At 43.6% G+C, this 13,390-nt stretch overlaps 1 protein-coding gene across 1 annotated transcript in view; it reads left to right on the forward strand.

Annotated features, from left to right (window-relative positions):
- The first annotated feature begins 1,592 nt into the window (after positions 1–1,592).
- Positions 1,593–13,390, forward strand: part of cacng2a (calcium channel, voltage-dependent, gamma subunit 2a) — a 40,653-nt gene continuing 28,855 nt past the window's right edge. The window contains exon 1 of the mRNA XM_058652677.1: positions 1,593–2,797. Coding sequence (XP_058508660.1) covers positions 2,572–2,797 — 226 coding nt within the window. The 5' untranslated portion in view covers positions 1,593–2,571. The remainder of the gene's footprint in view (positions 2,798–13,390) is intronic.

Genomic DNA, 13,390 nt, shown 5'->3' on the forward strand with positions numbered 1-13,390 from the left:
GGGCTCAATTTATTTTTGAAACCTTGCTGTTATAACTACGTTTGAACTGCAGAGGGCGACAAACTCCACCGGGGCAAAGTAGAGCTGACCTTTCAGCACTACGCACACACACACACACACAGCATTAAACTGAGTGGAGGCCACGAGTTTGAGACCTCTGGGTCAGGGTCAGGACCTTGGGACTCAGTAAGACTACTGCACAAGAATGAGTGTGTGTGTGTGTGTGTGTGTGTGTGTGTGTGTGTGTGTGTGTGTGTGTGTGTGTGTGTCTGTAGTAGAATGTGAGGACACACTTTGATTCAATGCTGTCTTTGTGAGGACTTTTACCTTATGGGGACATGTTGACTGGTTTACTTCAAAGGGCTTTTTTAGGGTTAAGGGTTGTTTTTAGGATTAGGTCAGGTTGAGCTTAAGTGTTAGTTTTAAGCATTTATTTGTGACAGCTGAGGTTAAGGTAAGGGGTTAGGGAACGCATGATGTCCATGAGTGTCCTCGGTAAGAATGTGTGTATGTGTACATGTCAATAGTAGGCTGTGAGGAAAACTTTGATTCAAATCTATCTTTATGAGGACCTTTTGACTTGTGAGGACATTTTGACTCGTGAGGACGTTCTGTCCGGTTCTCACAACTTCAAAGGGCTTTTTTAGGGTTAAGGGTTGGTTTTAGTTGTGACGGTTAAGGTAAGGGGTTAGGTAATGCATGATGTCTCTTAGTGTCCTCACTTAGTATGCTATGTAAGAATATGTGTGTGTATATATATGTGTGTGTATATATGTGTGTGTGCTTGTTCTTGTATTTGTCACCTCTTTGGGACCCTTTTTTCTGTCATAAACACTGACCTTGTCAAGACAGAACCTCATTTCTGAGGAGCTGGTTAAGTTTAGGACTACATGATATTGGTTAGGTTCAGTCATTAACTGGTTATGGTTAAGGTTAGTGATACAATCAATTGATCACTGCGAGTGTCTGTGTGTGTGCGCGTGTGTGTGTGCGTGCGTGCGTGTGTGTGTGTGTCCTGGTTGTGTAATCTCTCTTTTTTTTCCCCTCGCGTCTTCTTCTCCGCAAAGCGGCGGAAACCTGCGCAGCCGAGAGCGCACGGAGAGAAAGAAGAAAGGAGCAGAAGAGAGGAAGAAGAAGAAGAAGAAGGAGGAGGAGAAGAAGAAGAAGAAGAAGACGAAGAAGAAGAAGGAGGAGGAGGAGGAAGAAGAGGAAGAGGAGAAGAGGAGGAGGGGAAAACGGGAGGACACGCAGGATTGCAGCGTTCATCACATTTTATTTTTCCTCCTTCCTCTTTCATGGCGCAAGGGCTAAACCACCGGGACCGTCCTGGGTGTGAAAGTGCCACGGTGATTTTGGATATTCAAGCATCATTATCCTCCTCCTCCATCATCATCATCATCAGCAGCAGCAGCAGCAGCAGCATCCTCCTCAGCTGCGGCTGCACCCACACCGACTCGTCGTCCTCCTGCTGCCGGCTCCATGTCGTGTGATGGTCGGCTCGCCTCGCTGGACTCTCACCGCTCTCTCCGGATCGTCGACGACCGCAGAACCACATTTTCGGCGGAAACCCACGCAGAGCGATAGAGCCACATATGGAATCTGGGGACCAGAATTTTAGGAAAAAGGAAAATCTGAGCAGTTGATTACATTTTTTTTATTATTATTATTATTTAATTATTTTTTTAATACTATTTCTTTATCTCTCTGTGTGTATGTGTGTATGTGTGTGTGTGTCAGCTGGTTGATAATCTTTAGCTGCAGCCTTGATATTTTCTTCCCTCTCGTTGATGCTAAATTTCCCCTCCTTTATTAGTGGACTTATTATAAAACAGCTTTAATTTCCTAAATGGATGTGTCCATTTGTTTATGTCAACACTAAAATGAGAGCTTCCCCTGCTGTCCTTTCTTCCCCTGCCCACTCTACCATCTTTTTATGCTAATAAACCCATTATATAATAATACTAACAATAATAATAATAATAATAGTATTAACTATGCTTTGCTCTATACAGTAACTCCAGTTTCTATCGTATTATCGCCTCTTGACTAAAGTCACTGTAACAGACATACTGTGAGCCTGGCGCCTCCTCTCAGAACCTCTTAGCTCCATTACATCTCTGCCTGTAACCTTCACAAGTCAAGAAACAGGTTGTTGTTGTTTTTTTATGATTATTTATTCCACTTTCACCACCACAGTCTGCAGGACCTCACGTTGATCCTCCGCAGCTCAGATTGTGGCTGTAGTTTGGGCCACGTCTGCAGCTGAGGTGCTGCCAAACCCTGACTTTTCTATCTTTATTTATAACAGTAAGAAGAAACAGAGAGGAGACAGAGAGACCTCAGCCTCTAACTCTCTCCCTCCCTCTAAAAAAACACTCCTTGGGTTTTTATTTCTCCTGTTGTGGTCCTCACCCAAACGCAACCATAAGGTTCCTACCGCATCCTCCTTCTCCTCCTCCTTCTTCCCTCTCCTTCCACTCGAGTCTGTCCCGATTTTTCAGTCTGGTGTGGTTCCGCAAATTTTCAAATATTTACTTCCTGTACATCAAGAGGAAAGGGGGTCCCCCTTTCATGGAATGCGGAAACATGGGTCTGTTCGACCGTGGAATGCAGATGCTGCTGACCACGGTGGGAGCCTTTGCGGCCTTCAGCCTCATGACCATCGCGGTCGGCACGGACTACTGGCTGTACTCGCGCGGCGTCTGCAAGTCCAAATCCATGAGTGAGAACGAGACCAGCAAGAAGAACGAGGAGGTGATGACCCACTCGGGCCTGTGGAGGACGTGCTGCTTGGAAGGTAAGCGCCAAATCTCTTTATCTGCTTCTCTGGTGTCATTAGTGGACTTTTGTCCACGATTGTCCCTTATTCCCCAGAAGTTTGAAGATGTTTCTTTCATGTGTCTTCATGAAATCGTAGCCTGAGAACGACAGAACATCGGTGTCTAAGGCCTAAATGTCTCCAGGTCTGACTGGAGTTGAGCAACTTCCAGAAATACATGGTTTCTGTTTTGGTTCTTGTCCCTAAAGCCCCAAACATACTCTAAATCTGAACTGTATTGTACAATTTTGTGCTGTCCCACATTAAAGATGCCCAATGTTTGACAATTTAAAGGGTAATTTCCTTGACGGTGGCTCCCAAATTGTGATTCTATGCAGTGCCGTGATGGAGGTTCAACAACAGAGATTGTCAAGGTCTTGAGACCAAAGAAAGCTTTAAGAAACTTTTATGACAATGTCAGAAATGTATTTGTGTGCTGCTACAATATTCACATTCGACTAGCCAATGAAAATGTTACATAAAATGAACGGTCAGGATGTTACCCATAATCTGAACTCCAAGATTTGGTCAGTGCCTTGTTTAGGTTTTTTCAAACAGAAATTAAGAGGCCTCACCTCCAATCAGGCTCTTGTTGGACGATACCAGCTCTCAATCACACTGGTGCCACTCTTTTCAACAACTCTAAACGTTTGAATGAAGAACAGTTGAAACTCATGTATGAGACAATTAAACTGCCCCCTGGCGGCTATTCAATATAGTGTTACTTCCAGGTTGGCCTCATCTGGATCGCCAGAAGATTATGTCCACTTTTTATAGACATTCTATGGAAATGACCAATGATTGATCAATTTGACACAGTGAAATAAAGTTGAGTCAATGAATTGATGTTATGTGAGATACAATGTGACTCCGGGACCTTTTGCCTCTTTTTCGAATTTTTCTCCACACACATAAACCAAATCATCGCCAGAGTGCGATTCATCATCTTCTGCCGCTTACCGCTGGCACCTGCTAATAACTTGCATTGGAGTGAATGAAGTAGCTACAACCTTTGACACTTTTGACGCAACAATAAGAGATCCAGACCTTTGTAACGGCAGTCTAAACACATCGCGTTAACGCTCGATGTTGTTGTGGACCTGATGCTTGGTGCTAGAGGAGGCTATGGGAGGTTAGCATAGCAGTGTTTGTCATGGCAGACTACATAGCAAGAGTTACTAATGTTGCTAAAGTAATCATGATGTGATTGTTGGGTGTATTAACAGTCGAGCAAAACAACCTTGTCCGAGACCTCAGTTTGGGGGAGTGAGCTAAATGTACAAACTTGGTTTTATTGACTGGCACCTATTTATTATTTGCATAAAGCGGTGCACAATATTATCGGTTCGATATTGGTCAATTTTGGCTTTGGCTTATCGGATATCTCCAAGATTCCCCCGATATGACTAATGACTAAAACACTTGTCAGAAAAGATTGCGATCTCTTTATTTTTCTTTTGCACAATGAAGAATCTATTCATCCATCTTCTACCACTTTATCCTCCACATGAGGGTCACCGGTGCCAATCCCAGCTGACATACGGCAAATGCGGGGTCACACCTTGGACAGGTCACCAGTCCATCACAGGGACACATTGAGACAAACAATCATTTACTCTCAAAGCGTGTCCAATTTGCCCTAATATGAAGACAATATGTCAAATATTATGCTCAATCCACTCACAGAGGAAACAAAATTACCACTGCAGTTGGGAACAGGGTAACTCATACTGTATACATCAGTATTTGTATCAGGCCCAAGCAATCTTGGTATATTGGCTTATCCGATATCGGCAAAAAAACAATCAAAGATTGTGCATCCCTATCAGCTTTGAGCGTTTAATGTTTCTCGTGTGAACGTCGGTTCTAACACTGAGCGTGAAGCAGATTTCTGTTTCTGTTGCTCCTCCCACACTTCTTCTGTTCTGGACAGTTTCCTCCAGTTGTACATATTTAGTTAGACTCTAAATAATGAAATAATAACATAATCACAAGCTGCAGTTAGGGTGGGACCTGGATCTTATATCAGCCTGATATACTGACAAATCAATACTCTGGTCTAACCCTAATTAAAGGCAACCGTGGAGGATCTGCTTCTTTTAAAGAGGCTGTGTCTTTGGGCCAGGAGGTTGGATTTTCATCATGAAAAGTCATGGCAGCAGCAGCAGCGACGCAGTCATACCTGCGTGACCTGCCTAATGATGGCCGGGCTGCTTGTCATGTAACCTTTGACCTGTCTGGGCTCAGTGCACTCTGAGATGTCAAATGGCCGTGATGCAGAGGAAGGGATGCGGAGTGTTTCCTGTCACGCCCCGGCGGAAGCAGCGATGTTGCTGAGATTGAGGCTCTGTAACCTTGCGAGGGCACAGAGCGTTACAAATCTGTTCATCTCAGCCTGAATGGCCACAGTGTCCGTCTGTCTGACTTCATCCTCCTGTGATGAGCTGCCGTGCTCAGTCACTGCACCGTCTGCTCCAAGATTTAGAACCGGTTTCAGGTTTACAAGTTAAAGTTAAGAGCAGGTGGCAAGGGCAGGCGTCAATCACTTGTACAGTAAAATGATTGAATTGACTTCATGTGTAGCGATGAACCTCCTGAATCTGCTGCTGCTAACCTTGTCCTTATGAAGATTTAGTGAGTTTCAGGGACTTTCCACACGAAAATGTATTTTATCAGCATTGTATCCACAAGTAAAATGGAATTTTACTGATATGCTATTGTTTTTTTTGTTTTTTTTAAAAATGGGTCCCACATGCCATATACACATGCTCAGTATCTTCTTCTCTGGTTTTTGTGTAAGTCTGTAGCAGTGCCACATACAGGCCTTGCCTGTATGTACTACAGTGTTTAGAGTTGTTTCTTTGTGTGGATGAAGATGCCGTGTTTACAGAAAACCTTTTGGACAGAGCCTGAGCGTGTCCAATTAAGCCAATCGATGGGGAGCAATGGCGGTTGGGTAATCTTACTCAGGGTTCCCCAGTCCTTGACCTGTCGGGATTCGAACTGGCAACCCTCCAGTTACAAGCCCCATTCTCTTTCTACAAGATTGATTGTTAGCTAGAATGGCCCTTTGTTTCCTACAGTGCATGACAGACTCTTACATTTTGCACCGCCATGAAGGACAGACCAAACAAGCTTCTGTTGTTTCTTATGCTGTGTGCCCATCATGGTACAGTACAGTTTGGAATGGTAAAGTCCTGGATCAGGCTGTGCTTCGACTGAGAACAGTACCTTGACTTGGTGTGGGCTGTGCCCAATGGCCACGTAGCGTGACGTTGTACGTACTGCTGCCGTCGTACGATGATGGTCAGGTCTAGCTCCACCCTGATCGCACCGTACCATTGTACCCCAAGGGAAGGGTGCCAAAGAATGGAATGGTTGGGGCTGATTATTTTGACAGAAACTCAAAAAATAAAACACACAAACTGAACCGTTCCAATGGTTGGAAACATGACTTTACTAATGCTTGGAATCAAAGGTTGAGACAACAAGTTTCCAGTCAGTGGACGTTCCCTGAATGCTGACACTGCGATGATTCCATTAACAAACATAGGATTAATCACAGTTGGAGTGATTGTGGCAGTCAGCGGCCTTCACTCCTGCCACGCTGTCATTTAACTGGCAGATGAGATGAGATCAAAACAGTCGACTCTCGGCTCGGCGTGCGTCATCTTTGTAATCGGCACAATGAGCCTCTTCCTTTGAACATGTCGTCAGAGTGGCAGGAACTAAAAACCCAGATTTTTTCATTTGAGATTCATGAGCGAAAACAGGGCCTCTACCTTTCGCTGCCGGGGTCAGTTCCATTTAAATTCTAATTCAAGCGACTTCCTGTGCAGGAAATTGTTTTTTAAAAAGCATGTACTTTTAATTATAGGCAGTTTGCACATTTTAAAAAAATCAGGGGGAAATTGAGAAATAGGAAAATACAGAGAAGTTGCAGCTGGGGAACGGCAAGCGATAAGCAGCCTTGTTTCAGCACAGAGCGTCAGGAGGAGTGATATCAAGTTTAACATTTCAAATGTTAATTAGGTCTCAATTTGCAGCTCAGCTCAATTAATTCAAAGTGCCAGGATGACTAGTATTCATCTTTCCCTGCAGCACTGCCTAAATGAAGTCTTCCCGTTGATCAGGCTGCAAACTCTGCAGCAGAGAAGAGCACAGAGTGAGTGTTTGGCAGCCGAGGCCCACACGTCACGCTCTCAGTGAGGACACAGGTGGGTTTGTGTTTGTGAAAGCAGCCACAGTGGCTGCTCCAACACCTCCACCTCTGCTCGTCAGAGAAGTGCAGTCATCCCACTCCCGGAAAAGGAAAGGGTTGTCCAAATCTAAAATATTAAAAATACAGTGTACTCAGCATCAATGAAGCTGATGGTTATATAACATAAAAAAAACAGTCATGTTTCCTTGTTTAGACTCTGTGATGCTGTGACCAACACACACCACAATTATTTAGTACAGTGTTTCCTTCATGGTACAGTCCAGTTCCAGTTTGGAACGATAAAGCCCTCGATTAAGCTTCCATTTTGCCTGAGGACAGTACCTTTGCTTGGTAGGCGGGGCGTGTGCAAGTGGGGGTATTGAAGAAACATCGATTGTAAGGGAGTGACGCTTTTTTCTGTTGCCCAATCAGCTGACTGTCATTGGTCTAGCTCCACCCATACTATTCCTTTACTCTGGTACCCCAAGGGAAGGGTACCAAAGATTTGACTGGTCGGTGCTGGTTATTTTGGTTCTGTTCCTAATGTTAAAGCTGTTTGGTACCAAACAGAACTCGGTGTGGCCGGGGTTCAGGTTTTGTTTGTGGCAGATGGCAACCACACTTGTCGTAAAACAGTAGCCGCACTTTCGCAAATGCGTGGAAAAAATCAGGTTTCTGATACATGTCGAGTAACGACACACTGCGGAAAACTGTCATAAACGTTAGCTTTGCTAAAGCAGTCAAACGTACTGTGTATGTGAAGCAGCATGAATGTTAGCTTTACTAAATGTTAGCTTTGCTAAAGCAGTCAAACGCACTGTGTATGTGAAGCAGTGTGAATGTTAGCTTTACTAAATGTTAGCTTTGCTAAAGCAGTCAAACGCACTGTGTATGTGAAGCAGTGTGAATGTTAGCTTTACTAAACATTAGCTTTGTATTTGTGTTTTGAGGAGAAGCTGCACAGAGAGTACAGGAGTTGACAGAAGCAGTAGAAACATTAGCTTTGCTAAATGTTAGCAGTTAAGCAGTACAACATGCTGCCTAATGTCTACTGACTGATATATTTTCTTTTTTAAGATGAGACAGTTGACAGAAACAGTAGAAATTTTAGCTTTGCTAAATGTTAGCTGTGCTAAGCGGTACGATGTGCTGCCTCATTCCGACTGTATTTGTGGTTTCTTCAGAAGCTGCACAGAGAACGCTAAGAAGTAGAAATATTAGCTTTGCTAAATGTTAGCAGTAAAACATACTGCCTCACACATACTGACTGATGTATTTTGGGTTTTAAGGTGAGACTCCTATGCTACAACGCTACAGTTGACAGAAACAGTAGAAACAGTAGCTTTGCTAATTGTCTGCCTCACACATAGCGGCTGGTTCCTCTGTGTTTTGCAGAGAAGCTGCACAGAGAATGTTAAGCAGTAGAAAAAATATGTAAGCTTTATTGCTAAATGTTCGCGTTTAACACTTGTGTTACTGATGTCATTAGTTTTTGTGGTGTTGGTTGGACAAAGCGAGACATCTGAGGACATTGTTTTGGGCCACACAGAATGTTTCACAATTTTTTTGTTAATTCAGGAAAATATTGTGTTGTTCTTTTCTTGATTTTCTGGGATTTTCACTCACAACCATCTCTAAGGTTTTCAAAGAATGGTCTGATAAGATATCCGGAGAGTGCCAGTACTCCAACAACAGCACACAGTAAACACACACACACACACACACACACATGCTGCTGATGAATTGGCCCCCGGAGGCCGCCGCTCTGCCGGGCTCTCTTAGCTAGGTGAACCGCGCTTTGTTTGCTGCTAACCCGAGGCATCCATCTTCATTACAGCGCCGCCCTCAGGCTCTGCTGTACTTACAGGAAGAGAGACTCGGAGCGAAGGAGGAGGAGGAGGAGTGTAAGAGAAAAGAGATGCAGGGAGGCCGACGCGATGCTTTGTATTTTATTACCTGTCATGTGTGGCATGTGTGTATGGTGTGTGTGTGTGCAGCGTCGGTAACTTATTATTAGTTTTTATTATTATGAAAGTTACAGGTTTCAATCATAGCTATTTTTACATGTGGAACATTTCTTCATTTCTGAAAAGATTCATTCTGATCGGAAGCTGCATGTGTCTGCTCGTCCCCTCACTGTCCTCTAATGGTGCTTTTTCCATTATACAGTTCTAGCACGACTCAGTGATAGCACCTGGTACCTGGTGTTTTTTTTTAGTTCCTGCTTTGACAAGATTCCAAGCGAGTTGAGTCGATACTAAAATGTGACGTCGACAGACTGCCGGTCACTGATTGGTCCGAGAGTGTCGAGCGCGACGTCCGACACAAGAATCAAAGCCAACAATGTCCAACTGTAGCTCAAAGTTAAAAAGACTTAAAAATCCATGAAAACATGCATTGACCTCCAACATTTAGCAAAGCAAATGTCTAAAATGTCAATATTTAATAGAGGAGTCTGGTGCATTTAGCGACAGCACTGCTGAAAGCTGGCGATCGTGAGCCCAATCACGACCCCGTTCAGTGGTATTTCAGTTCAGTGACTGTGTCAGACGGAGTCTGAAATACTGAACCATTCTGTGAACAAATCCAGATTCAGTTACACCCAAAACAACTGCTTCACAAGTCACTAGTTTGTGTCACGTAGAAAACCACGTCACGGCAGTGACACACAGTCGTGCTATGATGACTCCGCCCACATTGAGGAGGAGCTATGAAGTCATGGGAAAAACGAGTAGAACTAGAACTGTCCATTATTCTCTCTTGGAATGAAAAAATACAGCAGTAACAAAACGGAAATACGTAATGTTTCACGTGGATCAGGTTTTCAGATTGACATGTGTACGTGAAATATTTCTATTCCGATTACCTGTAAACATAGATGTGGGAAACACTGGACTGGATTACCGTAGAGTTCGACACAAGATGAGCGGATCACAGATGGGAAAGCGTATCCGTGAGCCACTTGTTGTCACAAACAGAAACGCCGTGGACCTCGCCCCTTTATCTGATAACATCCAGTGTAAAGTGACTGAGCTCTATTGCAGTGCACTGTCACTCTGCCCTGCAGCAGGCGATGGATGGGATTCATTTAGGCCTCCGCTGAGACTGCAGACAGTCAATGTCCAACGCAGCTGCTTTATTGCTCTCCACTTTGCCCTCTCTATCGCCTGCAAAGGCCAAATTACAGGGCAGACATTACTGGATTAGGCCGAGGCCGGCGACAGTTTAGCGGCGCAGGACTGTGGCCTTAGGTTGTGTTACAGTGGAGGTCGCCATTTGTTATGTTTCTTCTCTGTTACAGCGAACATGTTGTGGAGGCTGGGTATCAGTATTGATTGTGTCAGTGCAGCCTCAGGTCTGGTATGAAGCTTTGATGCTAGTGTTGTAACGGTAAAAACACATTAAACCAAGTGAACATTGAGTTTTTAAGCCTGTCAGACTTTTAACTAATTACTCAAAGAAATTTATTTCATCCCACGTACATACCTCTACATTTTGTGCGTTCCTGTTTAGGCACAGCGTGTCCTGACTCATGTTAAGTCACATAGAAGATCAAGTGTAAGAGCAAACTGGTGCACACTTCAAACAGTGAGTTACGAGATATTAGAGGTGAAATCATCCGTTTTCCGATGCATCGCGATTCTTTTGTTGAATGAAAATGCCATAATGGGAAAAATAAATTAAGAAAAACTTTGCTTTTTTAACTCTGTGTAGGATTGAATCAACTGATTGTTGAAAGCCCAACATCAATCCACTTTCACCAATCAAATCACACAGCTTAAATGCGGGCATCACCTTGCACGCTTTACCAAAGATGGTTGATTGAGAGCTACCGCTAAAGTGTAAAACCCGGCCGGCATAATCTGGATTAAAAGGTGAAGTGTGAAAACATTTTTGGCATCTGTGAAGTGGGGGGGGGGGGGGGGGGTTCTCATAATACTGAGTAATACTAATACTGTTCACAAACTCTGTTGCTAATTTCATCGCAAAAGAATTCAGATTTGTGTTTCTCTCCTTGGTTTCCAGTGAAATGTCAACAGAAGTAAATACATTTGAGATCTTTAAATACTACAATTAATGCAATTAAATAAGTCGCAATCATTGCCTTCACAATCATAATCAAATCATGAGGTAATATTCCCACCACTACGAATTACTTTCCTGATTAACTTTAAAGAAAGAAAGAAAGAAAGAAAGAGAAAGAAAGAAAGAAAGAAAGAAAGAAAGAAAGAGAAAGAAAGAAAGAGAAAGAAAGAAAGAAAGAAAGAAAGAAAAAGAAAGAAAGAGAAAGAAAGAAAGAAAGAGAAAGAAAGAAAGAAAGAAAGAAAGAATGGATGGATAAACAGAAAACTGTGATATATTTATGTTAGCAAGTTTAAATGTGTGTCGCTAGCTAGCAAAGAAGACCAGAATATATTTATGTAAGCTAGTTTATTTTTGTGCTGCAGACAGACAGACAGACAGAAAGACAGATAGATAGATAGACAGATAGACAGACAGATAGACAGACAGACAGACAGACAGACAGACAGACGGACAGACAGATAGATAGATAGATAGATAGATAGATAGAAGCAGACTGCAGTGTTCAGAGGTCAAAGGTGTCCAGCCTCGTGTCTGCTCTCAGTTGCTCTCAAACAAACAAAAACAAAAGTTTCTCTCGCTCGTGAACGTTGAAAGTTTCCACGTTAAAGTGTCAGGAACACCCACCAGACTTTGGCTGAGATTGTTCTCTGATTACTCAGAATTGATCCTCTTACAGAAGAAAGTGTAATTACCCGCAGGCCACCATCTCTGATTCCATCGCTGCACCGCTCCTCTCCGTTCCACCTCACCGACCGCGTCCTTAAGCTGTGCAAACGTCCCAGAGAGACCCTGGAGTAAATGATAATTAACTGCAGATACAATCCATTTATTTTAAGGAGGTGCGATCTTCTCCTCTCTTTGTTTTTCTCTCTCTTTTTTTTTTCTTTGCAGTAGCACAGAGAGAAGAAAGTTACGGCAATCTGCCGCCTGATTAATTGGTGGTGTCTGCGACGCAGTTCATTTGCAATCCATTACGGCGTATTTGCTTTGTGTCAGAACGCAGCGCAAACACACTGCATCATCTCTGAGGTGAGGGAGGGAGGGAGGGAGGGGGGAGGAGAGGGGAGGAGGACACTGCCAAACCACAACTGCCTGCTGATATGCTAACGCTAATGCTAATGAAAATAATAATGCCTGTAAAGTGGATTTCTACTTTTATTTTTTACTTTACCCCTTAGAACACAGAGCATTGAGGCTGCTTTTTTGTTATATGTAGAGGCTATAAGTATGTGCAATATAGAGTGAATGCGGTCCTTTTTTTTTCAGCACAACCTATAGGCAAAAAAGATACTAACACAAATGAGCAAAAAGGATGGAATTTCTGAAATTTGGAAATACGTCTAGTCCACATGCTGATGTGTCCTTGGGCAAGACACCACACCCATGAAAGTGTAAGTGAATGACAAAACTGTAGTGTAAAGCAGCTTTGTGCGGTCATCAAGACGAGGAAAGTGCTGTAGACCATTTACCTTTTAAGTGTTCGAAAGTAGGATGAAGGGACTGAGACGTCGCGTAACAGCCGTCCCGATAAACAGTTGAAGTCAAACATGAGGAGGGAAGTTCTCACCTGTTAGTACCTGCTGACAGATCTGTGACGGCCTCAGACAGAGTCCAGGGCCTGAGCCGGGACGGGGGCCGGGGCGGGGGCAGAGGTTCAGGCTGGAGGTTCCTGTCGCTGGCCGTGGGTCGGGTGCTGGAGGTCGTGTGAGGATGACAGATGATGGAGGAGTGAGCTGAGAGCACATGAAGGTTATCTGTCCAGATGGCCCAGGATGGCATGTGTGTGTGTGTGTGTGTGCATCATACCACAGGAAGTGAAGACATGAAAGCTGGTCCTCAGGTTGTGTGACACTTTAAAAGTACAGTTGGGGTTAGGCGTATGGTTGTGATGTTAAGGTTACAGTGTCCTTACTAAGAAGCCTGCACAAGAATCTGCGTGTGTGTGCTTTTAAATGCATATATGACGTCTTCAGATATCAGATGTCTTTGGCATTTGACGTCCAACGTGATTGATTTGTTTTCTGTGCAACAGAGAGTCAGACAAAGCTGTAATTTCAGACAGACACTGTCTGAAATTACACTATTGATTATGTTTTATGATTTCAGCATCTTTGTAAGACGGCATCTCTGCCTCATCTGAGATTTAGTCCGAGTCTGGATAACCATAGGTCTACACGGTATGTCGTACACATAGTACGACATACCGTGTAGACCTATGGTTATCAAACGGTGGCACGTGTACCACCATAGGTACACAAGCTTTCTTCGATGGTACTTTGAGGAAA

Source organism: Solea solea, chromosome 16 (assembly GCF_958295425.1).
Source record: "Solea solea chromosome 16, fSolSol10.1, whole genome shotgun sequence".
NCBI classification, from domain to species: Eukaryota; Metazoa; Chordata; class Actinopteri; order Pleuronectiformes; family Soleidae; genus Solea; species Solea solea.